Source organism: Triticum urartu, chromosome 2A, assembly GCF_056163025.1.
Source record: "Triticum urartu cultivar PI428250 chromosome 2A, HENAU_Tu73, whole genome shotgun sequence".
Classification (NCBI taxonomy): domain Eukaryota; kingdom Viridiplantae; phylum Streptophyta; class Magnoliopsida; order Poales; family Poaceae; genus Triticum; species Triticum urartu.
This window is the reverse complement of record NC_141874.1, coordinates 708,075,684-708,102,700: the sequence shown is the minus strand read 5'-3', so window position 1 is coordinate 708,102,700 and position 27,017 is coordinate 708,075,684. Positions and strand designations below refer to the sequence as shown.

Genomic DNA, 27,017 nt, shown 5'->3' with positions numbered 1-27,017 from the left:
ATCATTTCGGTCTACTTGTCTCGGACGTGATGCCTATATACATGATCATACCTAGATATTCTCATAACTATGCTCAATTCTATCAATTGCTCAACAGTAATTTGTTCACCCATCGTAGAATACTTATGCTCTTGAGAGAAGCCACTAGTGAAACCTATGGCCCCCGGGTCTCTTTCTCGTCATATCAATCTCCATCACTTTATTATTGCTTTGCTTTTACTTTATTTACTTTGCATCTCTATACCAAAAATACCAAAAATATTATTTATCATCTCTATCAGATCTCACTTTCATAAGTGACCGTGAAGGGATTGACAACCCCTAAGCGCGTTGGTTGCGTTGAGCTATTGTTTTTGTGTAGGTACGAGGGACTCAAGCATGGCCTCCTACTGGATTGATACCTTGGTTCTTAAAAAACTGAGGGAAATACTTACGCTACTTTGCTGCATCATCCCTTCCTCTTCGGGGAAATCCAACGCACTGCTCAAGAGGTAGCACGCCTCAGACGAGATCGTAGTATGTGACAAGACTCGATTACCTTTTCTTGTAAATCGCAGGGTCATATTTGCAAGATGAGAGGACTTGGAGGTTGTTTTTTTAGCTCCTTTTAGTGTTGCAATACTTTTGTCCGGAAAAATGATACCCTCATATATTACTCAAGAAATTTATACAATTAGAGAGAAAAAAGCTCGTCGTGCAGGACAACACACCGCCTATTAACGCGCTATCAGTTTTTACATTGAGGCAATGTTTCGCAAGCTCGTGTGCCCATTCACTTTTTTCTGATAAAGAGGGCTCTTCCTTTGACTTTTTTTACGGAACCTCGTCGGAGGGTAGGTGTTCATGCACATTCATATAGAGAGGGAAAATACATAGTGGCCCAATTTATAAGGGAAACCAAGTCGAAAACCGAACAACTCACACACCACCTCACGACAACCTAAGCAAAACCACCAACATGATCTCCACCCAGGATGACCTTGAACAAGAACTTCGACAACGCCTTCTAGAATGGAAACAACGTCCAAGGGGCGCCATCGCCCCGTGTCAACCACAAGATTTTCATCTAGACCCACACATGACCGTCATCCCCGGCATCGACCCTCGTCGACCACAAGACTTTTGTCCAAACCTGCACACAACCATCCACCTTGGCATTGAGCACCGGAGTGAAGCTCCACCTCGAAATTAAGCGCACACACAACGGTACTCAAACATTATTTGAAGAAATTATTTCCCACGACGTCCATACCTCCTCCGATTTCATTTGTCATATACCGCCAAATCTTTTACAGCTACTAAAGAGGAAATAAGATACATCACATACTACATATCCTATGACACTTAACCATCTCAAGTTGATCATGATCTAGCGAAAAAACACCAAGGGCTTCAGGTCACCATCAACGGGTGCCTAGGAAGATAAGAAGCAGCATTTGAGACACTGCTTCTGCTAATACAGGCAACAACCACCAAACCACATCGCAAAGCATTAAAACAACCATTATAAGCAAGAGCATACCACATCGCTACATTCACCCCTTCTTGATTTTCACCAATGTGGAATCATCGATGAGTTAGACGAACCCCATGCTTCCTGCCTGAGATCAATCAAGAGCGATCTGTCAAGCGAGGAACTCGTGGACATAAGTTGAGGCGAAGTGATAGCAATGTAAAGCCCTGTGAAGCACGTTCCAATAAGCTTGACTTCTTCGGTTCTTCCAAGCTCAAACATAGAGGAATGACATCGTAGACACATAAAAAGGCCTCTCCCATGGCTCCTCGTACCACGAGTCCCAAACTTGCAGAGTCGACATTAGAGACGTAGTTAGCGACCATGTTTATCTTCAAGCCTCCCTAGGAGCACACACGGGGGTTAGGGCATCCGCAATGCGGGCCCTTATATCGCCCACAAACGTACAGACGTAGTTGTCGAGATGCATTTTGACATCCAACACGGTACCCATCTGATCGTAAACCAGTCCAGTTGTCTGAATTCCCGCAAACCGGGGGAGGGGGGTCTATGAGGCCGCGTGCAGCGCTCGTGCGCCAGAGTCGAACGCGTAGGCTGTCGTGGATGGGAACACCGGCAGATGCGGGTCGTTCGCGCCGACAGTTGCATGCGTTGCGCCGCTATGACCATGAGGTCGGTCCGTCTATGTCCATCGTGGACCTCACCTCAGTCTGCGCCACCGAAGATTTAGACAAGGTTATCTTTTGGACGCTATTGTTAAATGAAATATACTGAAAATGTACTGAATGTGTCCGGTTTAAATAAAAATCATCCACTTTACATGAAAATCACTCGGTTTATTTAAATTCCGTTCAAAATGTATGCAAATGCAGTTGGATGGCCAGCTTCTGCATCACTGTCCACGGACACGTCCGTGGATGGATAGCATGTCCGTTTTTGATGTCCGGGCTGAAGATGCCCTTAGCGTGAATCTACGTAGACTGTATCTAGATTATATATTTACCTTTACCTTCGGAGACCATCAAATCACCACGACAGGGCCGAGAATAATAAGAATTCAAAAAATGACCGGACAGACCAATAGAAGCTTTTCCTTCTCAAAAACCACATCATTCAGGAAGTCATGTGCTCTTTTTGTTTTAAGGATGTCTTTCTTTTTATGAATGAATCTAGGCACTTTTTTTTTGCGAAGAACGAATATAGGCACTCTTTTTTTTTTGCGAAGAACGAATATAGGCACTCACATTGTCCAACAACAGCAGCAACCAACCTGCACCTAAGCACTTGGATAAATTCTCCCTCGACGCTCCCAAAAAAATGTCAAAGCTCAAGGTGCAAAACCCTGCAAAAAAAAGAAGCTCAAGGTGCAAAGCATGTGCCTTCCTACGCAGATTGGTTCTCGTGTCCATTGGGTACTGTTTCGCTTTCATTTATTCTTTTGAACACATTCTTTCAATGCATGGTACGCATACTCGTGCGTATTTTAAAAAAACACATGCTTTCAATTAAAACCATGTAAATTATAATAATGTTTCTAGATTTTTTATATAGAAATGCAAACTTTTTTTAAGAGATGTGCTACGAGCACAAACGATTTTTTTTTGAGACAACGAGCACACACGATTTTTTTTAGGCAACGAGCACACATGATGATTTCGATGTTGACACACCTACGATGGTTTCCCTAAAAAAAAAGACAGTTCCTCTCAAAAAAGGAAAACGCCTTTTTTTAGACAACCTCGCGAAACTCTTTATTAACCCGTCACCACGTTTACATGGACGAAAGAAAGATTCTCAGGATGCCCTAACCAAACATGGCGGCCACCACCGAGAGTAAGAGCATGTTTGGCTAAGTTGTGAGCTTCATAATTCGAGCTCCTAAACTCATGACTAAATTTACAGAAATCAAAAGACAAAGAGTGGTCTACTATTTCATAAATAATTGCTCCATAACTTGCTGCATTTTCCTTCCGTACTTCCTCGACCACCCCCTTGCAGTCCGATGCGACATGGATCCTCCGAAGATAAAGGTCGTCCGAGAGAGCACACACGATGTGTTTTTTAGGCAACGAGCACACACGATGGTTTCGATGTTGACACGCCTACGATGGTTTCCCGCAAAATAAAGAAAGACAGTTCCCCTCAAAAAAGGAAAACGCCTACTACAGTTCTGTTCGTCGCGAGGCAAGGTGCCGGGGCCCATGGGCTAAGGCTAAGGAGGTGCCACGGCCCATGGGCCTTGAAGGGAGCCATCGAAATGACAAGCCGCACACGGTTCTTTGGTTGTTGAATAATCTTTTTGTTCGGCGGAGATTCAGGAAGAGCGTCTCTTTTACATCAAAAAAGGAAGAGCGTCTCTTTGTTGACCCGTCGTTGGATCAACACGAATATGCACTTGTAGATTCCAGTCCAGTCCAGGTGGTGCAGTGCCCGTGCCTTCACCACGTCGCAACAAGTTCCGGAGGTTGCAGGGAATGCGTGGCTGGGGGACCCGCGGTGCTTACTTTGCGATCTAGATCTGCGCCCGTCACCGCTGATCATTTTTTTTACTCACCAACCGACCCAGCAGACAGCAGTGGTGATCCATGGCACAACGGTACGGAACCAGTGGCAACTTCCCGTTTCCTTCAATTCCTATTGTTATTGCATTGGCTTAGAGCATCTTCAGCTGTTGACCCCTCACACGACAATTTTACTTGCCCACTAAGGGTGAGCCGACACTAAAATCGGCGCGGGAGCGAGCGGGTTCCCAGCCGCTCGCCCCAGGGTAGCCCCCACATGCAGGATTTTTTTTTGAAAAAAACTGAATTCGGTAAAGTTCGGCCAATTGGACAAAACGTTCGGCTAAAATTCGGCAAACTTCACATAATATTCGACATGTTCGACGTTATTACATAAGTTATTTATTAAAAAAAACTACGGGGCGAAAAGTCGCTCAGCGCGGCGAAGTCGCCGACATCGCCCCCGGCGGCGGCGGCCTTCTCCTTTTTGATGGCGTGGCCGCCCTGCTGGACCCCCTCACGCGGTCGACCTCGGCGGCGAAGATGCCGGTGCGCGCGTCGACGTCGGCCACCGAGGGGATGGGGACGCCCCCGTTGCCGAGCCTCCACCCCGTCGGCCTGGCGCGCATGTCCGGCGGCGCCGGGATGTTGGCCTCGAACAGGAGGTACGCCTCCCACTCCTGGAGCGAGCGGCGGCCGAAGCCGTTGGCCGTCACGGCGTCGCTGGGGAAGCGTTCGGCCATGGAGAGGAAAAGGAAAGGGAAGGGGAGGGAAGGAGAGAGCGGCCGAGCTCGGCGGCTGGTTTGGGCTCGGGGGCTCGGGCTAGTGTGGCCAGCGGCGAGGGGAAGCCTCTGGTTTTATAGCCCCGCGCCGTGTGAACGCATGGTGGAAGGGGAGGCGTCGCCGCGCCCGCCAGCTCGCGACTGTTGGGAAACGTAGTAATTTCAAAATTTTCCTACACACACGCAAGATCATGGTGATGCATAGCAACGGGAGGGGAGAGTGTGATCTACGTACCCTTGTAGATCGACAGCGGAAGCGTTAGTACAACGCGGTTGATGTAGTCGTACGTCTTCACGGCCCGACCGATCAAGCACCGAAACTACGGCACCTCCGAGTTCTAGCACACGTTCAGCTCGATGACGATCCCCGGACTCCGATCCAGCACAGTGTCGGGGAAGAGTTCCGTCAGCACGACGGCGTGGTGACGATCTTGATGTACTATCGTCGCAGGGCTTCGCCTAAGCACCACTACAATATTATCGAGGATTATGGTGGAAGGGGGCACCGCACACGGCTAAGAATATGATCACGTGGATCAACTTGTGTGTCTTTGGGGTGCCCCCTGCCCCCGTATATAAAGGAGCAAGAGGGAGGCCGGCCGGCCCTTGTGGGCGCGCCAAGGAGGAGTAGGATTCCTACTCCTAGTTGGAGTAGGTTTCCACCTTTCCTAGTCCAACTAGGAGAACGGGGGAAGGGGGGAAGAGGGGAAGGAAGGGAGAGAGGGGCCGCGCCCCAAACCCCTTGTCCAATTCGGACTGGGCTTGGGAGGGGCGCGCGCCACCTCCTGGTCCTTCCCACTAAGGCCCATTAAGGCCCATTGCTTCTTCCTCGTATTCCCGTAACTCCCGGTACCTTCGAAAATACCCGAATCACTCGGAACCTTTCCGATGTCCGAATATAGTCGTCCAATATATCAATCTTTACGTCTTGACCATTTCAAGACTCCTCGTCATGTCCCTGATCTCATACGGGACTCCGAACTCCTTCGGTACGTCAAAACTCATAAACTCATAATATAACTATCATCGAAACCTTAAGCGTGCGGACCCTACGGGTTTGAGAACAATGTAGACATGACCGAGACACGTCTCCGGTCAATAACCAATAGCGGAACCTGGATGCTCATATTGGCTCCCACATATTCTACGAAGATCTTTATCGGTCAGACCGCATAACAACATACGTTGTTCCCTTTGTCATCGGTATGTTACTTGCCCGAGATTCGATCGTCGGTATCTCAATACCTAGTTCAATCTCGTTACCGGCAAGTCTCTTTACTCGTTTCGTAATACATCATCTTGCAACTAACTCATTAGTTGCAATGCTTGCAAGGCTTATGTGATGTGCATTACCGAGAGGGCCCAGAGATACCTCTCCGACAATCGGAGTGACAAATCCTAATCTTAAAATACGCCAACCCAACATTTACCTTTGGAGACACCTGTAGAGCTCCTTTATAATCACCCAGTCATGTTGTGACGTTCGGTAGCACACAAAGTGTTCCTCCGACAAACGGGAGTTGCATAATCTCATAGTCATAGGAACATGTATAAGTCATGAAGAAAGCAATAGCAACATACTAAACGATCGGGTGCTAAACTAATGGAATGGGTCATGTCAATCACATCATTCTCCTAATGATGTGATCCCGTTAATAAAATAACAACTCTTTGTTTATGGTTAGGAAACATAACCATCTTTGATTAACGAGCTAGTCAAGTAGAGGCATACTAGTGACACTCTGTTTGTCTATGTATTCACACATGTATTATGTTTCTGGTTAATACAATTCTAGCATGAATAATAAACATTTATCATGAAATAAGGAAATAAATAATAACTTTATTATTGCCTCTAGGGCATATTTCCTTCAGTCTCCCACTTGCACTAGAGTCAATAATCTAGTTCACATCGCCATGTGATCTAACATCAATAGTTCACATCTTTATGTGGTTAACACCCATAGTTCACATCGATATGTGACCAACATCCAAAGGGTTTACTAGAGTCAGTAATCTAGTTCACATTGCTATGTGATTAACACCCAAAGAGTACTAAGGTGTGATCATGTTTTGCCTGTGAGAGAAGTTTAGTCAACGGGTCTGCCATATTCAGATCCATAAGTATTTTGCAATTTTCTATGTCTACAATGCTCTGCACAGAGCTACTTTAGCTAATTGCTCCCATTTTCAATATGTATCCAGATGAAGACTAAGAGTCATCCGGATCAGTGCCAAAACTTGTATCGACGTAACCCTTTTACGACGAACCCTTTTTGTCATGTCCATAATCGAGAAACATATCCTTATTCCATTAAGGATAATTTTGACCGTTGTTCAGTGATCTACTCCTAGATCACTATTGTACTCCCTTGCCAAAATTAGTGTAGGATATACAATAGATCTGGTACACAGCATGGCATACTTTATAGAACCTATGGCCAAGGCATAGGGAATGACTTTCATTCTCATTCTATTTTCTACCGTGGTCGGGCTTTGAGTCTTACTCAATTTCATACCTCGCAACACAGCCAAGAACTCTTTCTCTGACTGTTCCATTTTGAACTACTTCAAAATCTTGTCAAGGTATGCACTCATTGAAAAAACTTATCAAGCGTCTTGATCTATCTCTATAGATCTTGATGCTCAATATGTAAGCAGCTTCACCGAGGTTTTCTTTGAAAAAATCCTTTTAAACACTACTTTATGCTTTGCAGAATAATTCTACATTATTTCCGGTCAACAATATGTCATACACATATACTTATCAGAAATGCTGTAGTGCTCCCACTCACTTTCTTGTAAATACAGACTTCACCGCAAGTCTGTATAAAACTATATGCTTTGATCAACTTATCAAAGCGTATATTCCAACTCCGAGATGCTTGTACCAGTCCATAGATGGATCGCTGGAGCTTGCATATTTTGTTAGCACCTTTAGGATTGACAAAACCTTCTGGTTGTATCATATACAACTCTTCTTTAAATCCATTAAGGAATGTAGTTTTGTTTATCCATTTGCCAGATTTCATAAAAAATGCGGCAATTGCTAACATGATTTGGACAGACTTAAGCATCGCTACGAGTGAGAAAATTTCATCGTAGTCAACACCTTGAACTTTGTCAAAAATCTTTTTCGACAAGTCTAGCTTTGTAGGTAGTAACACTACTATCAGCGTCCGTCTTCCTCTTGAAGATCCATTTATTTTCTATAGCTTGCCGATCATCGGGCAAATCCATCAAAGTCCATACTTTGTTCTCATACATGGATCATATCTCAGATTTCATGGCCTCAAACCATTTCGCAGAATCTGGGCTCACCATCGCTTTTTCATAGTTCGTAGGTTCATCATGATCTAGTAGCATGACTTCCAGAACAGGATTACCGTACCACTCTGGCGCGGATCTTACTCTGGTTGATCTACGAGGTTCAGTAGTATTTTGTTCTGAAGTTTCATGATCATTATCATTAGCTTCCTCACTAATTGGTGTAGTTGTCACAGAAACTGGTTTCTGTAATGTACTACTTTCCAATAAGGGAGCAGGTACAGTTACCTCGTCAAGTTCTACTTTCCTCCCACTCACTTCTTTCGAGAGAAACTCCTTCTCTAGAAAGGATCCATTCTCAGCAACAAACATCTTGCCTTCGGATCTGTGATAGAAGGTGTACCCAACATTTTTCTTTTGGGTATCCTATGAAGACGCACTTCTCCGATTTGGGTTTGAGCTTATCAGGTTGAAACTTTTTCACATAAGCATTGCAACCTCAAACTTTAAGAAACGACAGCTTAGGTTTCTTGCCAAACCATAGTTCATACGGTGTCGTCTCAACGGATTTAGATGGTGCCCTATTTAACGTGAATGCAGCTGTCTCTAATGCATAATCCCAAAACGATATTGGTAAATCGGTAAGAAACGTCATAGATTGTACTATATCCAATAAAGTACGGTTATGACGTTCGGACACACCATTACACTGTGGTGTTCCAGGTGGCGTGAGTAGTGAAACTATTTCACATTGTTTTTAACTGAAGGCCAAACTCATAACTCAAATATTTTACTTCTGTGATCATATCATAGAAATTTTTATTTTTGTTACGATGATTCTCCACTTCACTCTAAATTTTTTGAACTTTTCAAATGTTTCAGACTTGTGTTTCATCAAGTAGATATACTCATATCTGCTCAAATCATCTGTGAAGGTCAGAAAATAATGATACTTGTCACGAGCTTTAATATTCATCGGACCACATACATCAGTATGTATGATTTCCAACAAATCTGTTGCTCGCTCCATTGTTCCGGAGAACGGAGTCTTTAGTCATCTTGCCCATAAGGCATGGTTCGCAAGCACCAAGTGATTCATAATCAAATGATTTCAAAATCCCATCAGCATGGAGTTTTTTCATGCGCTTTACACCAATATGACCTAAACGGCAGTGCCATAAATAAGTTGCACTATCATTATTAACTTTGCATCTTTTGGTTTTAATATTATGAATATGTGTATCACTACGATCGAGATCCAATGAACCATTTTCATTGGGTGTGTAACCATATAAGGTTTTATTCATGTAAACAGAACAACAATTTATTCTCTTACTTAAATGAATAACCGTATTACAATAAACATGATCAAATCATATTCATGCTCAACGCAAACACCAAATAACACTTATTTAGGTTCAACACTAATCCCGGAAGTATAGGGAGTGTGCGATGATGATCATATCAATCTTGGAACCACTTCCAACACACATCGTCACTTCACCCTTAACTAGTCTCTGTTTATTCTGCAACTCCCGTTTCGAGTTACTAATTTTAGCAACTGAACCAGTATCAAACACCGAGGGGTTGTTATAAACACTAGTAAAGTACACATCAATAACATGTATATCAAATATACTTATGTTCACTTTGCCATCCTTCTTATCCGCCAATCACTTGGGGTAGTTCCGCTTACAGTGACCGGTCCCTTTGTAGTAGAAGCACTTAGTCTCAGGCTTAGGACCAGACTTGGGCTTTTTCACTTGAGCAGCAACTTGCTTGCTGTTTTTCTTGAAGTTCCCCTTTTTTTTCTTTGCCCTTTTCTTGAAACTAGTGATCTTGTCAACCATCAACACTTGATGCTCTTTCTTGATTTCTACCTTCATCGATTTCATCATCATGAAAAGTTTGGGAGTCGTTTCCGTTATCCCTTGCATACTATAGTTCATCACGAAGTTCTACTAACTTGGTGATGGTGACTAGAGAATTCTGTCAATCACTATCTTATCTGGAAGATTAACTCCCACTTGATTCAAGCGATTGTAGTACCCAGACAATCTGAGCACATGCTCACTAGTTGAGCGATTCTCCTCCATCTTTTAGCTATAGAACTTGTTGGAGACTTCATATCTCTCAACTCGGGTATTTGCTTGAAATATTAACTTCAACTCCTGGAACATCTCATATGGTCCATGACGTTCAAAACGTCTTTGAAGTCCCGATTCTAAGCCGTTAAGCATGGTGCACTAAACTATCAAGTAGTCATCATATTTCACTAGTCAAACATTCATAACGTCTGCATCTGCTCCTGCAATAGGTCTGTCACCTAGCGGTGCATCAAGGACATAATTCTTCTGTGCAGCAATGAGGATAAACCTCAGATCACGGATCCAATCCGCATCATTGCTACTAACATCTTTCAACACAATTTTCTCTAGGAACATATCAAAATAAACACAGGGAAGCAACAACGCGAGCTATTGATCTACAACATGATTTGCAAAATACTACCAGGACTAAGTTTCATGATAAATTTAGGTTCAATTAATCATACTACTTAAAGAACTCCCACTTAGATAGACATCCCTTTAATCCTCTAAGTGATTACGTGATCCAAATCAACTAAACCATGTCCGATCATCACGTGAGATGGAGTAGTTTCATTGGTGAACATTACTATGTTGATCATATCTACCATATGATTCACGCTCGACCTTTCGGTCTCCGTGTTCCGAGGCCATATCTGTATATGCTTGGCTCGTCAAGTATAACCTGAGTATTCCGCGTGTGCAACTGTTTTGCACCCGTTGTATTTGAACGTAGAGCCTATCACACCCGATCATCACGTGGTGTCTCAGCACGAAGAACTTTCGCAACGGTGCATACTCAGGGAGAACACTTCTTGATAATTAGTGAGAGATCATCTTATAATGCTACCGTCAATCAAAGCAAGATAAGATGCATAAAAGATAAACATCACATGCAACCAATATAAGTGATATGATATGGCCATCATCATCTTGTGCTTGTGATCTCCATCTTCGAAGCACCATCGTGATCACCATCGTCACCGGCGCGACACCTTGATCTCCATCGTAGCATCGTTGTCGTCTCGCCAATCTTATGCTTCACCGACTATCGCTACCGCTTAGTGATAAAGTAAAGCATTACAGCATGATTGCATTGCATACAATAAAGCGACAACCATATGGCTCCTGCCAGTTGCCGATAACTCGATTACAAAACATGATCATCTCATACAATAAAATTTCGCATCATGTCTTGACCATATCACATCACAACATGCCCTGCAAAAACAAGTTAGACATCCTCTACTTTGTTGTTGCAAGTTTTATGTGGCTGCTACGGGCTTAAGCAAGAACCAATCTTACCCATGCATCAAAACCACAACGATAGTTTGTCAAGTTGGTGCTATTTTAACCTTCACAAGGACCGGGCGTAGCCACACTCGGTTCAACTAAAACTGGAGAAACTGTCACCCGCTAGACACCTTTGTGCAAAGCACGTAGGGAGAACCGGTCTCGCGTAAGCGTACGCGTAATGTCAGTCCGGGCCGCTTCGTCCAACAATACCGCCGAACCAAAGTATGACATGCTGGTAAGCAGTATGACTTATATCGCCCACAACTCACTTGTGTTCTACTCGTGCATATAACATCAACACATAAAACCTAGGCTCGGATGCCACTGTTGGGAAACGTAGTAATTTCAAAATTTTCCTACGCACACGCAAGATCATGGTGATGCATAGCAACGGGAGGGGAGAGTGTGATCTATGTACCCTTGTAGATTGACAGCGGAAGCGTTAGTACAACGCGGTTGATGTAGTCGTACGTCTTCACGGCCCGACCGATCAAGCACCAAAATTACGGCACCTCCGAGTTCTAGCACACGTTCAACTCGATGACGATGTCCGGACTCCGATCCAGCAAAGTGTCGGGGAAGAGTTCCGTCAGCATGACGGCGTGGTGACGATCTTGATGTACTATCGTTGCAGGGCTTCGCCTAAGCACCACTACAATATTATCGAGGATTATGGTGGAAGGGGGCACCGCACACGGCTAAGAATATGATCACGTGGATCAACTTGTGTGTCTTTGGGGTGCCCCCTGCCCCCGTATATAAAGGAGCAAGGGGGAGGCCGGCCGGCCCTTGTGGGCGCGCCAAGGAGGAGTAGGATTCCTACTCCTAGTTGGAGTAGGTTTCCACCTTTCCTAGTCCAACTAGGAGAAGGGGGGAAAGGGGGGAAGAGGGGAAGGAAGGGAGAGAGGGTCCAATTCGGACTGGGCGGAGGGGCGCGCGCCACCTCTTGGTCCTTCCCACTAAGGCCCATTAAGGCCCATTGCTTCTTCCTCGTATTCCCGTAACTCCCCGGTACCTCCGAAAATACCCGAATCACTCGGAACCTTTCCGATGTCCGAATATAGTCGTCCAATATATCAATCTTTACGTCTCGACCATTTCGAGACTCCTCGTCATGTCCCTGATCTCATCCGGGACTCCGAACTCCTTCGGTACATCAAAACTCATAAACTCATAATATAACTGTCATCGAAACCTTAAGCGTGCGGACCCTACGGGTTCGAGAACAATATAGACACGACCGAGACACGTCTCCGGTCAATAACCAATAGCGGAACCTGGATGCTCATATTGGCTCCCACATATTCTACGAAGATCTTTATCGGTCAGACCGCATAACAACATACGTTGTTCCCTTTGTCATCGGTATGTTACTTGCCCGAGATTCGATCGTCGGTATCTCAATACCTAGTTCAATCTCGTTACCGGCAAGTCTCTTTACTCGTTTCGTAATACATCATCTTGCAACTAACTCATTAGTTGCAATGCTTGCAAGGCTTATGTGATGTGCATTACCGAGAGGGCCCAGAGATACCTCTCCGACAATCGGAGTGACAAATCCTAATCTCAAAATATGCCAACCCAACATTTACCTTTGGAGACACCTGTAGAGCTCTTTTATAATCACCCAGTTACGTTGTGACGTTTGGTAGCACACAAAGTGTTCCTCCGACAAACGGGAGTTGCATAATCTCATAGTCATAGGAACATGTATAAGTCATGAAGAAAGCAATAGCAACATACTAAACGATCGGGTGCTAAGCTAATGGAATGGGTCATGTCAATCACATCATTCTCCTAATGATGTGATCCCGTTAATCAAATAACAACTCTTTGTTTATGGTTAGGAAACATAACCATCTTTGATTAACGAGCTAGTCAAGTAGAGGCATACTAGTGACACTCTGTTTGTCTATGTATTCACACATGTATTATGTTTCTGGTTAATACAATTCTAGCATGAATAATAAAAATTTATCATGAAATAAGGAAATAAATAATAACTTTATTATTGCCTCTAGGGAATATTTCCTTCAGCGACGCGCCGCCCGTGAGGAATCAATGGCAAGGCTGACCGGCTGCAGCCTTGCCATTGATTCCCTGCGGAAAACCGAGGCGTTCTGAGGAAGACGAGGTGCGTGCCGCTGACTCGGCGGGTCCGGGGCTTTTTCGCGCTAAAACCGCTCGCCTGACACCCCCGGGTGCCCTCCAGCGCACCGGGTTCGGCCTAGGGCCGCCGGCGTCAATTTCGGCCCAAGCCGGCGAAAAACGGGCTCATGGGGACGCGACTAAGCCGTTTTTTGGCGCCGGCGCGGAAAAAACGCCTGGAAAGGGCCTGTTGGGGGCGCGGCTGGAGATGCTCTTAGTTGGAGGAAACCATGCAAGATGCTCTCCTAGCGAAACGGAAGCAAGGCGCCGCTCGTCGACGACGAGTTTTGGTCCTGACGGGACGGGGGGCTTGGGAGTTCGAGGAACTTGTCACCCACGCGAAAACAGTTCGAAACCTGGCGATGTAAAACTCATCTCCTTCATCGGACCGATGACGCCGCGTGGCGACGGTCCGGCGAACCACGTAGTGCACTGAAACCCTACAAGTCCATATTTACCCCCCCCCTCCCCGTCCGCCGTCGCCGTCACTTTTCATTCCCCGTCCGTCATCATTAGTAGTCATGCCACCACGCCACAGGGTATGGAGCTACGATATCTAACGCTAGAGCGTCGATTGCAACTCCTCGAGCAGATCCGGGCCTTGCTCGAAGCCCGGATCGCCGCGGGGCTACCTTCGGATGCAGTGCATCCGAAGGAGGACTTGGAAGAGAAGGAGGAGGAGGTTGAGGAGAAGGATGTGGTGGACGCTGTGGACGCAGATCTGCATGCGGAGCAGCAGACCATCCTTGATACCTTCCGCCCGGAGTTAGATGCGGAGGTCAGACGTCGTCGTCAGTAGGAGATGGAGGCGGAGCACGCCACGGAGAAGGAGGAGATGCTCGCGTTCGCATACATGGATGAGGTCGAGGAAGAGGAGCCGGAGCCCTCCTATGCACCCATCCACCCGGCGCCCGACATCGACGTCATAGACATCTCCGACGGTGAATTGTAGCTAGGATGTCGTAATACGTAGGTTTATTTTGCATGGTTAATATAGATCTAGCAGATGTAATATGAGACCTTCGGATGCAGAGGATTAAATATGAGGCGTGATCGGTCACTGTTCGTGGACGCGCCCATCACGTCCGCAGGCATTTGGGCGTTGGATTGCAAAATCCGACTGTAGATGCTCTTACGAAAATATGTCTTGTCCGGGTTCTTCCACTGACTTTTTTTTCTAGAAAAGAAGAGACTTTCGTACATGGCCAGCGAGTTACTCAGTGGACTGATTGCAGCATTAAATTAAAGATTTTGTTGGGTGTTGGCATTGGTTAGGCTGGTCATAGTGGGGAGTAACTTATACTAATGTCATGCATATGGCACTAGTCTAAGTTACTATCTCCATAGTGCAAAGTAATATGATAGTAGTGTCATAGATGACTTTGTTTATTAGCTTATAGACTCATTCTTTCTCGGGAAGCGCTATGTTACAGTAACATATTATGTTACTCAAAACATCTCTCTTCTCATTAAATATATGCCACATAAACAAAAAAATTCTTGAAGTGCGCTATGTTACTATCTAAGTTACTCCCACTATGACTAGAAGTTTAGTCGTTTATTGCATGCTTGGCACTAATCAAATGTTTGAATAGTAAATGAAAGATTTTTCCGAACAAAATGAATGAGCCGGGGGTTGTTGAGGTTTGGTGAACGGAAAGAGGCTTGTTTCTGTAATATTTTTCCGTTGCTAAAAAAAAGAAAGAGATGTTGCATCTTATGTTTGGTGGTAGGTGAGATCTGCTCGTTCATCTGTAGGGGGCATCACTCACCGGTGTACGACGTGCTTTGCTCCAAAGATTCCTGGAGCCAGCATTACTATTCTTTATGTGCACTTTGGTACGAGAGAGGGATTTGGAGTCCAGGCTCAAGTGAGCAAAAATAATTTGGAAATTTCAAATTTTCGTATTCATAAGTTTCTAAAAAAATAGTAATTCTATGTCTATATATAAATATTTCTATGTATGTGTAGAGGTCTATTAATAGATATTTATACCATATAGCTATACGCAGAATATATTTCTAATAGCAAACACTGGTGATAAAAAACGGTGGCATGTACCGTTTGCTACTCCCTCTGTAACTTAAAATAAGACGTTTTTACTCCGTCATGGACTAAACGTCTTAGAAAAAGTTACAGGGGCGGTACTTTTTAATCTGCATTTTTTGCATGTGTAAGAGTATGTATTACATGAACATATACAAGCAGATAGATCACATTTATATATACATGCAATTCTTACGGAATTTCTTACACCTGAATGTTTATTTTGTTTTTTCTTCAAGAAAATAATGCTCACTAGAGCCTAGGATCAGAAAGCAATTTTCGATTTCATACCATATATTTGCTGCGATAAAATTCTGTTAAGAGGAACTTTACCATTTACTTTATAGTGTCAATATCCAAAACGAGCACATGTAGCTCATTCGTGTATTTTGTTCACTCTTAGTTGTATTTAAGTATAATATTTTTTTCATACCACCAGTAACTATTATTCATTTCGACGTTGAGTTATTTCTTATTGTTCGACCTAAAAATATGATATGTGATGGTGGATGTGGAGTATCTGCTCCCGAGTTCAAATGCTCTCTAATGAATAGTGAAATTGAAAACAGTGATTAAAAAAATAAAAAAATCCGAATTTCGTGTGTGGCCAACTTTGACAATGTTTTGTCTGCTTCCAAAAAATTATCATGAAATGACATTTGTGGAAGTCGTGGTAGAAAATCGATGTTCGAAAATGCCATTTTCAAAGCATTTTGGAGTGATGTTTTTTTCGCCATGACTTCCATGAATGTCATTTCGTGTTGAAATTTATCAACCACACAAAAAAATTGTCAAAGCTTGTCATAAAAAAATTCAAAATGTTTTGATTTTTTTTATTTTTTGGATTTTAATGCTCATCCCGAGCTCATTTGAGCTCGAGAGCAGAAGTGGACTTTCGATTTGATGGTCCTCTTCTTAATTTACAACTCTGGAGCAACATTCTCGGAGTAACAGTTTATTTGTGTCGTGGGACTTCTCTTCACGAAGAAATATAGCATTTTCTTGTTTTTCTTAATGAATAAGTATTTTCTCACAAGCTACGAAAACGTTTCTTATTAGGACAGGCATTTTTATGAACACTACATAACATTTCTTTAGTGATACAATGACTACGAAAATCACTTCCCTTGATACCACAACCTATTTTGAGGGAAAATCATACCAAGAATGCACCCATTTACGTAGACTGGATGTAATGAGAGGCAGTGTTATCTCAGAAGCTCATAACAAAAAACCGTTAAAGATATATTCCTTATCTCACATTATTCCACTAACAAACCCAATTGAAATACAACTCATATGGGTTTCCAATGTAAATTTGAGAATGTACTATGTGAGACCATTTTTACTGTAAAATCCGACTTGACTGATTTCGACTAACAAACTTGATGTGGTGTTTTCCCGCTGATGTGTATTGAAAGCTATGAAATAAACATATGATCGGACATAATCATATTCCCTAAGAGACTAGCGTCACCGTTGTTTGAATTGCTACAACCTAACGACTGAGGCATTTGCTACTGTTCTCTATCTCACAATGTAACATATATTTTGATTTGTCAAGATAGACAAATAATTACTCGATTCATTTATGGTTAAAAAGCAAATGTAGCCAAGTATTTTATATCTTATCTTAATACAATAATATTATCTTGCAAACTCCGAGTATAATGTATGTGTCTATATTATATTTGGAGTTTGTAAGATAATATTGTATTAAGATACATAAGTGTAACCACATCACTAGAGCCACACAATGCTTGACACCAATTGAATATCAAAGTTGTGAAGCATCAAGATTAAGCAAAGGCAACAACAGTCGTACTCTCGCCGTTTCATAATTCTTGTCATGGTTTAGTTGAACTGAAACCACGACAAAAATTATGAAGCGGAGGGAGCAGTGAATGAACTAGATATTACAGAAATGACTATCGTTCCAAATCCTATCTTAAGATACTCATAATTTATCCTTTACTGCAATGGAGTGAGCAGTCCCTTTGCATCGACATCCGCAAGATCTACAGGAAGAATCGCGTCGGGGCCCTAGAAAACAGAGTGTTGCGTTGGCTGCTTTCCCGACATCTGCTTGAAAGCAAACAGCGACTCACCCAGGTGGTTGGTGCTCATTCATTTGTCAGTTTTGCAGGAGCCCACGGCACGGAGTGTAGCAGGCGTCGGCAGCTTTTCCCGAGCGCGATCGGCCGCGGGGTGCCGCATACAGCTCACTCTGTTTCTTTTGCTGAAAACAACTTCCATCTTGAGAATCATCTCCATGCAAAAGTCCAACAGGATATGGAGCCATGAAGGCATATATAAAGTTTTATTTTCACTGATTTTTAAGGGGTGATGGGTGACACATTGTCTGTTAGTAAACCATTTCGCCATCATTTATGCATTGAGGTTCATATTACCCTTATGTGTTAAACTTGTGGTTGGCCTAACTTTTGTTGAGATTTTTATCGCTGACATAATTTTGAGAGGATTGTATGGTATTGCCGAATTGCTTAATTTTCAGATAAACAAATACTTAATTCATACTAGAGCGTCGAATCCGTCTCGCCACGAATAATGGCGAGTTGAGTCGGCTGCCATTACACGCAATGAACTTCTGTTACACAAGGGTCATCCTACTATGGATGTTGCAACAAACAATGGCCTTTTGCCAGAGTGAGAGCAATGCGTCGGCAGCTTCTCCCAAACGCGATCGTCCACGAGGTGTCGCGTGCACTTCTATTTGTTATATTGCTTTTGCTGAAAACAACTTCATCGAAAGAATCATCCCATACAAAAGGCCAAAAAGATATGAAGGCATATAAAGTTTTATTTACAAAGTTTTTAAAGCGGTGATGGGTTACACATTGTCAGCTAGTAAGCTGTAAGCGACTGTATACTATACGTTGAGGTTCATATTAAGCAGGGCATACAAGTTTGTGGTTGGCCTAATTTTCGTATGGTTTTATCCTTATATAGTTTGAGATGATTTTAATGACGTACATAACTATAAAGCACAGTGGAATTACTTTCTTATTTACTTATTAGTTACTGGAATAATTAGTTTCTTTTGGCTTCAAAATCAACTAGAGATGTACATGCCTTGCAAAAAAAAGAGATGTAGAAAGTCACAAACCGAAGGTTAAAGGTTACAATCAAAAGAAAGAAAAACTCAAAAAAAAGGCCCGCATTAGAAAGTACAATTTTTCACCTAGGAACCAAGTTCCAGTTCTCTAGAATAGCGCCTTCAAGAAGAAAATGTCATAATGTCGTAATCATCGTCAGGGCAACCAGTCAATGCCAGACTTCGAATTTTCATCCTGCATAGTGGGTGATGATCTCGACATTTTCACACCAAAGCAAACCGAAGTGACTAGTCCACAACTCCATGCCGCCATTTGCACATCCACTTAATTACGAGGTTGTTGACACAAACACAAAATTCCAGTCACCCGCTGCCTCGATTAATCCGCGTCACCATCACCAACGATAAATTGAGTCGGCTGCCTCTCCACACAATAATGATAAAAATGCAGAAGGGTAACGTTGTAGTTGTCAAGACGAACAATGGATTTTTATCGAAGAAAGTTATGCCTGTGAGGAGATCCACAACAGCTGAAGAAATGCATCGAGCTAGATAGACGCATGATGAAAAGGAGACAAAGGCGCATAAAGCAACCCGTTGGTCACTACTAGCTGCCTTGTCAAGCTATTGGGATCTCCGCCCTGATAGTGCCAATTTGCGCCAAAGGGATGGCGAGACTAGTTTCGATAGCACGCTAACACATGTGTAGTCGCCCTAGCCAACAAATAGTTGAAGGTTACCACTTATGTAATGACCTCCAAACAGTTGCATCCACCGATGCTGGCAAGCACCAAATTGAGACAACGAGCTGGCGTTAGTGGCATTGACCTAACTGGTCGGCCAATTGAAACTAGAACATTCACATGTGACCATCGAGATGTACCACTACATCCTCATGGCATCACATAAGCACCCAAAACCCCAAAAGAGGGAGCCGTCATCGAGACCACCACGTCCACGATCAACAAAAAGGAACCCTGCCACCGGCTTGGCTGCGGCGGCAGCTAGGGTTGGTACAAGAGGGTTGACAAAGAACACGCTTCTTCCAAAAATATTTAGAGCATAGTTAATCGTCATGAATCTATTTTTCGTTGCTTAGAAACAAACAAGTTTGAAAAGTTGTGGTAGAAAAAATCCACTGTCAGGATCGCTTGGTTGATGCCAACCTCGACCAAACATCTGGTGCTGGTGGCAATGACCAAATGAAGTCATCGCACGTGAAAATGTCACCATCCGGCAAGATTCCACTTCCACGGAGCACTACTAATTTTCTCCGGCCTGCCTCCCCATTTTTCTATGTTCGTCGAGCTCCTTGATGGCAACGTAGAACCACCACGCACGCTAGAGCCACATGTTGGCCGTGCTACCCCAGTAGCTCACGTAAACACATCGTCGCCTACTAATTCAAACCACCAACCACACGATGGATCCATCACGCACTCCACTAGCCTACTCGGGACGACTTGGGTTAGTTAATTAAAGATACCGTCGTGACCAGTAGCTTTACACGGCCTGGGTCAGTAGTGCGCACCAGTATAATACTAGTGCTAGTACTGAACTGTTTTCCGTTTGCACGGGGAAAGGCAGCGAAGCGAACGCTGCGTTCGGATATTTAACTTTGTGTACCCACCCAAGACCCAACTTGGCACCATGGAGCACAAGGTGTTGTCTTCAACAACCTCGGGCCCTGTTTACGTAGGGATTTGGACCCTGCTGCTCGAATGTTTCAGAAAAAAGAACAGTTAAAAAAAACATCAGAAAAAAGCCTCGATACTTGCATCGGAAGAAAGGTCGCCGGCCGATGAGGTATTTGCTCTGGGTTCCGGCCAAAATTTTCCGGTCCACGAGCACAAAATTACGCCGAACATCGTCAATTTGTCACGGACCGATGAGATCATGCGTAGAAAGCATGTCGACACCACACCGGCAACGATCGACCCGAGTTGCTACCCTCACCCCCTATTTACGTTAGCTGGCATGATGGGTACACTAGCGAACTGCCGAAAGAGGAGGGAGTACGTGGCGCTTTTCGGGGGTTGGTGTGGAGGAGTGGACTGGTGGGGTGGGGTGGGGTGGGGCGGGTACCCATCGCACACCAGGATTTTCTGTGGAGATGCGCGGTGTAGATGTCCCCTTCGCGGTTGTTGCAGTCAATGTGTTGCGGCCAACCAAAAAGCTCAGATCTCTCCCCCCTCTGATCGGAAAGAAAAATAAAAGCTCAGATCTCTCCCCACCAACCACATGTGCGGGTGCACCTACCGATCCAGATTGTGGAAGGGCACCCATCTCCTCCCATGATGCACAATCATTATCAATATAAGCTGTTATTTGTGGTAGGTGGTGGTAGGCAGGGCAAATTTCTTTGCTCCTACGTAGGCATGCGCAATCAGTATCCTTTTTGAAATACAACCGTATAATATATTAGACGAAGAGAGTATTGGGTAGAAGCAGATAACTGACCTCACAAACGCAAAATCGACACTAGAGAAAATGAAGATCACAACTAAAACCGCGAGCTGAAATATCCGTGCCGAAACCCCAACCAAACTCGTCGTTCGCGTGGACAACATCGAGAAATTCAGTCAGTGAAACACCTATAAGGAATGTAGAGGATCGAAACTAATTTAATTGATGCAACAACGTACCACATCATAATAAGGATTGCATATGGCACCACCCCGATCTTCACGGGCAGATGCGTCGGTATCACTAAACCAAGACACATGCCTTGCTCACATATGCTCGGAAGAACGGGTTGTTGAGGAAGGTGATGTTGTTGTGGACGCTACGCATGGAGGCCCATCCATAGACAATAGAAAGAACAAACTCACCGCCTGTGAAGAATGACGTAGACAGAATTTTCGAAGCTCCTTGGCAACGTTACACAAAGTGTCGCTCAGATAAGATAAGAGCGAGAGAAATTTTATTAGAAACCGTGTCACTATTACCATCAGAGTAACCATCGCTATAAGGACAAATTCTAACAAAAAGTTCTTGTTGTGTAGTGGACAAAAGATAACAACACCCTCTCCCCGCCTTGTGGAGCCGGAGCAACGACCATTGGCAAAGTGGGATGGGCAGTTGGTCAGGCAGCGAATAGGGTTTCTTTCTATCGATGGTAGTAGTCTTTCCTTGTATACACCATCACAATCAAGTGTAGCATGTTTAATCATGCATGCAATTTCTTCTCCATATAAATATCGATATTAAACCATGTAAAAAAAGGTTACATTATGTAAATCTTAAAATAGAAAACTTCTAGCTATTTCGCAGAGCCTCAACCATGGTCAACATGGAAACAACGACATTGTTTCAACAATGATTTTTTCTTGGTCAACGCTCTTAGGTATGGTTTCAGCACAGTTGAGCATCGCATGAATCACCTTGATGCGTCCCACCGCCACCTGATCTAGATTCGCAACCATATGCGCCATCAAGGTTGCCGCGCGTGTGCACCTTTGCACCCAGATCTGGCCAAGGCCTTTATGTGAACCATTTTGTGTCTACTTGCATAAGGCACCTTTGTTACAATTGTTGGGGTTCCCTTTCATATGTCTTTTGCTGGTGTGTTGTTGCATATTGCACTACAACTTGATGTCTTACTTCATGGTTTGAGCTAAGATGTCTTGTGAAGTCTAGAGTGGAAAGTCGTGTCGAGCCTAGTTACCAAAATACATAAGCATTGTGTTTAGTTGTTGTATTTTCATCATCTAAGTGTTCAAACCCAAACCAAGATGGGATAAAATGAACAACTTTTGTTCATGTTTATTGCTTCCAATTTGGTTCGTCATCGTAATGAGATGGGGGATAGGGGGAAAGGTTTCTTCAACATTGATTTGTGGAAAATTGTGTGTCATCGCCTCGCGCTCGGACCGTGTCTACTATAGGTCTAGGTCTTAACTGTCAGGGCCTCAGATGGCTGATGGTGTAACCTAAGTAAAAGTGGTGACAACGAAGGCATAACCTAGTGATGAAGAGGGGTTGATGCCTTCTCACCAACCAAGGTTCATGGCATGGTACTTGCTATTGGGGTTTGTTATGCCAATTACACTGTATGGATCTCCCTTATAGTCAATCTGTCAGAAAAAAAACCCGACGACAATGAATAAGTGCGCTCCAAATCCTCCACTGATGATGTGATTTCCTTCGTCATCAACAATGGATCTTTGAAACCGTGTGTGCTCGGGCTGGATCTTGGATCAGGGTCGCCCGTTTTAAACTTTTAGTCTTAGACGCAACGAGGTCAAGGATGCAGTGGGGATTTTGAAGGGGCTTCAACTCCCAGGTCAAGGGTGATCGTCGTCCTTTGCTCCCTTCCATGGTGGCCGAGACAACAAGGGTTACATGGATGCGTCGTTTGACCCAACATCAACTTCTCCAGCAGCCTGTGGATCCATGTTGTTGTCGCTTGTCGACAAAATTCCGTGACTTCTCGGCTACGTGCGTGGCGGAACTCCATCGGCGACATCGACATGTGCAGGATGGAGATGATGAAGGATTTTTGAGAGCTATATTGCATTTTCATTTTTTCAGGGACTTCCTTGTAACGACTGTTGTATAATTTGAGCCCATGTTTTTTTTTCAAATATAATGATATCTGGCTTGCCCTGGAGATAAAACCGAACAGACCACAGGGTGAATTTTGCAAAAAATATCTCAGCCGGTAGGGTTTTCCTTGACAAATCTCGTGGTGGTTTGGTGAGGCGCGCCTCCGACCGTCGATTCGAAATCGAACGGTCTGGATTGAAACAAATGCGGAATTGTAGAATGCAGCTGGTCCATTTCCACCGGACCCGTTCCCCATAAAACCCTCCTCACCCCCACCCTCTACCATCGCCGCCTCCTCCCATCACTCCTCTTCTTCCTCCTCCCTCCGCTGCCAGATCCAATCCACCAACCTTCTCCATGGCGCTCTCCGTGGAGAAGACCTCGTCGGGCCGGGAGTACAAGGTCAAGGACCTCTCCCAGGCCGACTTCGGCCGCCTCGAGCTCGACCTCGCCGAGGTCGAGATGCCCGGCCTCATGGCCTGCCGCACCGAGTTCGGGCCCTCGCAGCCCTTCAAGGGCGCCCGCATCTCCGGCTCCCTCCACATGACCATCCAGACCGCCGTCCTCATCGAGACCCTTACCGCGCTCGGCGCCGAGGTCCGCTGGTGCTCCTGCAACATCTTCTCCACCCAGGACCACGCCGCCGCCGCCATCGCCCGCGACTCGGCCGCCGTCTTCGCCTGGAAGGGCGAGACCCTCGAGGAGTACTGGTGGTGCACCGAGCGCTGCCTCGACTGGGGCGCCGGCGGCGGCCCCGACCTCATCGTCGATGACGGCGGTGACGCCACGCTACTCATCCACGAGGGCGTCAAGGCCGAGGAGGAGTTCGAGAAGTCCGGCAAGGTCCCCGACCCGGAGTCCACCGACAACCCCGAGTTCAAGATCGTCCTCACCATCATCCGCGACGGGCTCAAGACCGACGCCCACAAGTACCGCAAGATGAAGGAGAGGCTCGTCGGTGTCTCCGAGGAGACCACCACCGGCGTCAAGAGGCTCTACCAGATGCAGGAGTCCGGCACCCTCCTCTTCCCCGCCATCAACGTCAACGACTCCGTCACCAAGAGCAAGGTATACTTGCTTCCCTGGTTCCCATTTTCCATTTCAGATCTGATGCTCCGTGCCAGCGCGTTTCTACTTGTTTGAGCGTAGTAGTATTGTTGACTTGTTGTAGTTTACATGTTTATGTTGTAGATCTGATATTTTAATATTTAGATCTCGTTGTTGCCTAGTTTAGATGCTGCTTCATGGCGAAGCAGCGGTGGAGTACTAGACCTGGATCTGTATCTTTGTCTTTGGGCTTAGTGTTTGTCAGGCTGGTTGTTGACTAACTAACTAATGATAACATTAGTCGCATTGTTTTCTGGATCTGACGGCCAGGGAGGGTCTAATTATAGAGTAACCTGCCTACCAAATATTATTATTTCACTGCACTCATTTGAGCATGAAACACTACTGTGCAATGCACTGAATTACTATGTGATTTGCCCTGTGTAGTTTTTTTTAAATGTACTCTTGTTCTGTTTTAATCTAAAGGTAGAATTCAATGACATTTTCACCTTGCTAACAATTACTACTAATCTATGTTGTAATAAAACACTAATATATGTTTCTCCTGAACAGTTCGACAACCTTTACGGTTGCCGTCACTCGCTCCCTGATGGTCTTATGAGGGCCACTGATGTTATGATCGCCGGCAAGGTTGCCGTGGTCTGCGGTTATGGTGATGTTGGCAAGGGCTGTGCCGCCGCACTTAAGCAGGCTGGTGCCCGTGTGATCGTGACAGAGATTGACCCCATCTGTGCCCTTCAGGCCCTGATGGAGGGCATCCAGATCCTCACCTTGGAGGATGTTGTCTCTGAGGCTGATATCTTTGTGACCACCACCGGAAACAAGGACATCATCATGGTTGACCACATGAGAAAGATGAAGAACAACGCCATTGTCTGCAACATTGGTCACTTTGACAACGAGATTGACATGAACGGCCTTGAGACCTACCCTGGTGTCAAGCGCATCACCATCAAGCCCCAGACTGACCGCTGGGTCTTCCCCGAGACCAAGACCGGCATCATTGTTCTTGCTGAGGGTCGTCTGATGAACCTTGGATGTGCCACTGGCCACCCCAGCTTTGTCATGTCCTGCTCATTCACTAACCAGGTATGATCAATGCGCAGTCTCCTGTCAACCAATCAGTTAATAACTTGTACAACCGTGAGCCGACACCCAATTTTTCGCCTGTTGCAGGTTATTGCTCAGCTTGAGTTGTGGAACGAGAAGGCCACCGGCAAGTACGAGAAGAAGGTGTACGTTCTCCCCAAGCACCTCGACGAGAAGGTCGCGGCCCTCCACTTGGGCAAGCTCGGCGCCAGGCTGACCAAGCTCACCAAGTCCCAGTCTGACTACATTAGCATCCCAGTTGAGGGTCCTTACAAGCCTGCGGCCTACCGGTACTAGTGTGTCCAGCACGGCTAGCGGCTGGCCTGAGCCTGAGTCGGAGCAGCGGCACCAACGGGAACTCTATCAACTATCCTGTTTCCCTTCTATTATCTTACATGCTGTCTCTTAGGCGGAGGATTTGTTATTATGGTTATGTTTTGAGCCTTGTGAGGGTTGGGAGAGGCGGCGTTTGCTTTTGCCCAGAAATAATGGCATTATTATTGGTTTGAGTGAGGAGGTGTGCTTTTCCAGATACAGTTTTGTCTCGTTTGTTCTGCCATGTCTGAAATCCTTCGCAAGCTGTTGCTCATATTTGTGCGTGTTTTGTTAATGATCCTGGTCGTACATGATTGTTTGTCCCTGAAGTTTTCTTTTGAGGGGTGTACAAGTAGGCTTATGTCACAAAACATGTCATCAGAAATTTCTTTTGAATTGAATTCAATGGTGGATTTCTTATGTCATCAAAAACAAAGAAGACCATTAGAATTTCTTTTGAATATGAATTTGGATCTGTCTAGGGCACATCTGGATGTGTTCTAGTTCTTGCATATCTAAGTGACAAAATCAAATTTAAAAGTTCTTGCATATCTAAGTGACAAAATCAAACTATCAAACTAAAAAGAAAAAAGAAAAAGACAACAGAAAACGCCTGCATGAATCTTCACAAAATCAATGATGTAGGACTTTTTGTTGACAAATAGAAACAACTCTATTAATTGAAAATAATGGTTACATTGTCTGTTAAAAGTGTTACAATAATCCAAGAATTTGTTGCGGAAATTTTTGCTAGCCTAGCAATTTTATGAGCAACCACGTTCGCTTCCCTATTACGATGTTCAAATCTAGTAAGCGAAAAATCACAAGACAAAAAATAGCAATCATTAAACACTGTCATTGCCGTTTCCGCAAACCAACCTTCATTCTACATGGTATTGATTACTTTCATATTATCAGAGTATTAACAAGCCGATTGCATCTCACCTTTTGTGCAAGAGATAATCTAACCACCTTTTGTGCAAGAGATAATCTAAATCTAAGGGCTGGAGCTTCTCCTGCCATAGCATCAGCACACTATTCAATCTTCCAATTTCCGCCAACAGTGAATTTTTCTTTGTCATCTATACAACGCCAGCCGTTCCCCTTAGCAGATCATGATCAAAGACGCATCCACATTCAGTTTAACAAAACTCACAGGCGGTCTACTTCAACCCCCTCTTTTCTTAGTTGCATAGGGGAGTTTGGTGTGCATCTTGTAATTTTCGTTCATGAACCAGAATACATCTATTCCACCATAAGTACTAGGCAGTAATAGCTATCATTTCACGTACATTCTTGAGGCCTAATATAAATAAGTG

General features: G+C 44.5%; 1 protein-coding gene across 1 annotated transcript; it reads left to right on the top strand.

Annotated features, from left to right (window-relative positions):
* Positions 1 to 23,494: 23,494 nt before the first annotated feature.
* LOC125540043 (adenosylhomocysteinase) lies at positions 23,495 to 25,892 on the top strand. The gene is made up of 3 exons (XM_048703615.2): positions 23,495 to 24,294; positions 24,847 to 25,383; positions 25,471 to 25,892. Exons 1-3 carry the CDS (start codon positions 23,584 to 23,586, stop codon positions 25,678 to 25,680), a joined length of 1,458 nt encoding a protein of 485 aa, XP_048559572.1. The 5' UTR covers positions 23,495 to 23,583; the 3' UTR covers positions 25,681 to 25,892.
* Positions 25,893 to 27,017: the final 1,125 nt, after the last annotated feature.

Excerpts from the sequence above, each read along its gene's own strand:
- LOC125540043 (XM_048703615.2), top strand. The coding sequence starts at position 23,584 with ATGGCGCTCTCCGTGGAGAAGACCTCGTCGGGCCGGGAGTACAAGGTC. Across the intron at positions 24,295-24,846 it reads ACTCCGTCACCAAGAGCAAG|TTCGACAACCTTTACGGTTG; the intron begins GTATACTTGCTT and ends TCTCCTGAACAG. Across the intron at positions 25,384-25,470 it reads CCTGCTCATTCACTAACCAG|GTTATTGCTCAGCTTGAGTT; the intron begins GTATGATCAATG and ends CGCCTGTTGCAG.